Here is a 2,318-nt window from a genome sequence, read left to right as displayed (position 1 = left end):
TCAGAGTGGGGCAACCGCCTTCAGTATTGAGTCTCAGAGTGGAGCAACCGCCTTGAGTCTCGAGTCTCAGAGTGGAGCAACCGCCTTGAGTCTCGAGTCTCAGAGTGGAGCAACCGCCTTGAGTCTCGAGTCTCAGAGTGGGGCAACCGCCTTCAGTATCGAGTCTCAGAGTGGAGCAACCGCCTTGAGTCTCGAGTCTGAGAGTGGGGCAACCGCCTTGAGTCTCGAATCTGAGAGTGGGGCAACCGCCTTGAGTCTCGAGTCTCAGAGTGGAGCAACCGCCTTGAGTTCCGAGTCTGAGAGTGGGGAAACCGCCTTGAGTCTCGAGTCTGAGAGTGCGGCCCCAACAATAGGAAGACTGTCATTCATCCATATTATGAATACGCTATTACAGATAAAGTTTTATGGATAAGCTGTTATAAATAAGTTATTACGGATAAGGTATTGAGGATAAGCTATTGCGGATAAGGTATTGAGGATAAGCTATTACGGATAAGGTATTGAGGATAAGCTATTGCGGATAAGCCATTACGGATATTACCGATACGCTATTGCAGATAAAATATGGATAAGCTGTAATGAATAAGCTATTACGGATAAGGTATTACGGCTATTATGAATAAGTAAATTGCAATGATAAGACCTACATGTGTTGCATTAGATGTGAACAGAGCAGTGAGAAATGCGATATGGTATATATAAGCTACAGTTACGAATCCTGTATGACCCTCTAGTGACACTCGCCCAGGAATCCACCTACTGCTAAGGCTGCCTCTGCATAATACAAGAAAGTCATTATCTAAGTCATCATCAAAGTAATCATCAGAGTTACCATCAAAGTCATCACCTAAGTCATCATCAGAGTCATCACCTAAGTCATCATCAAAGTCATCATTAAAGTCATCATCTAAGTCATCATCAGAGTTATCATTAAAGTCATCATCTAAGTCATCATCAGAGTTATCATCAAAGTCATCATCAAAGTAATCATCTAAGTTATCATCAAAGTCATAATCAAAGTCATCATCTAAGTCATCATCAGAGTTATCATCAAAGTCATCATCTAAGTCATCATCTAAGTCATCATCAGAGTTATCATCAAAGTCATCATCTAAGTCATCATCTAAGTCATCATTAGAGTTATCATCAAAGCCATCATCAAAGTCATCATCAAAGTAATCATCTAAGTCATCATCTAAGTTATCATCAAAGTCATCATCTAAGTCATCATCAAAGTCATCATCTAAGTCATCATCTAAGTCATTATCTAAGTTATCATCAAAGTTATCATCTAAGTCATCATCTAAGTCATCATCAGAGTTATCATCAAAGTCATCATCTAAGTCATCATCTAAGTCATCATCTAAGTCATTATCTAAGTCATCATCAAAGTCATCATCAAAGTCATCATCAAAGTCATCATCAAAGTCATCATCAAAGATCATCAAAGTCATCATCAAAGTCATCATCTAAGTCATTATCTAAGTCATCATCAAAGATCATTAAATCGTTATGAAAGTCATCACCAAAATCATCATCAAAGTCATCATCTAAGTCATCATCAAAGTCATCATCAAATTCATCATCAAAGATCATTAAATCGTCATCAAATTCATCATCAAAGTCATCTAAACTTTTTAACACTATGACAGATATAAACAATGTATAAACGAATGTCTACATTTTAGTACCACTAAACTCGTTGCACTGGACGCTAAAGTGTTTGACTACCAAGAGTTCACCCCATTTGTTTTCCAACAGTACAAATATTTCAGTTGAAACCAAAAAAAAAGTAAATCCATATTTTTTAAATAGTCGAGTCAATGAAAGTGAAAAGATTGTTTTTGTTCCGTTACTTCTGTTGACATTTAAAAAAAAAGTAAATCCATATTTTTTAAATAGTCGAGTCAATGAAAGTAATAAGATCTTTTTGTTCCGTTACCTCTGTTGACATTTAAAAAAAAAAGTAAATCCATATTTTTAAAATAGTTAAGTCAATGAAAGTGATAAGATCTTATTGTTCCGTTACCTCTGTTGACATAAGCACGGAATGTCCTTTTTTTTTTTATTAGTCACAACGTGGTCGAGAGGCTAAGTGCGCTTGAACTTGGCTACCTAGAAGAGGGCTCGAGGTTCGACACCCGACTCGGGCAGAGTTGCGTTTACTGAGCGCCTAAAGGCAGCACGGAAAACCAACTCCTAGATACCCCCTCCCCCCACCCACTGGTCCTCAAATGAGATTGGACCAAAGCGCTCTGAGCATGCTATAAGCATGAAAGTAGCGCTATATAAAAGCTATAATAATAATAATAATAATA

General features: G+C 37.6%; 1 protein-coding gene across 1 annotated transcript; it reads right to left on the bottom strand.

Moving 5' to 3' along the window:
• Positions 1–306: 306 nt before the first annotated feature.
• Positions 307–1,611, bottom strand: LOC106079844 (coiled-coil domain-containing protein 1-like). Its single transcript, XM_056017958.1, has one exon. The coding sequence runs from the start codon at positions 1,467–1,469 to the stop codon at positions 591–593; it is 879 nt and encodes a 292-aa protein (XP_055873933.1). The 5' UTR covers positions 1,470–1,611; the 3' UTR covers positions 307–590.
• Positions 1,612–2,318: the final 707 nt, after the last annotated feature.

This window comes from Biomphalaria glabrata, unplaced genomic scaffold (assembly GCF_947242115.1).
Source record: "Biomphalaria glabrata unplaced genomic scaffold, xgBioGlab47.1 scaffold_20, whole genome shotgun sequence".
Classification (NCBI taxonomy): Eukaryota; Metazoa; Mollusca; class Gastropoda; family Planorbidae; genus Biomphalaria; species Biomphalaria glabrata.
Note: the sequence above shows the minus strand (reverse complement) of the source record. Positions and strands in the feature narration are given on the sequence as shown.

Coding starts and splice junctions, on each gene's coding strand:
- LOC106079844 (XM_056017958.1), bottom strand. CDS start 1,469: ATGATGACTTTGATGATGACTTTGATGATCTTTGATGATGACTTTGAT.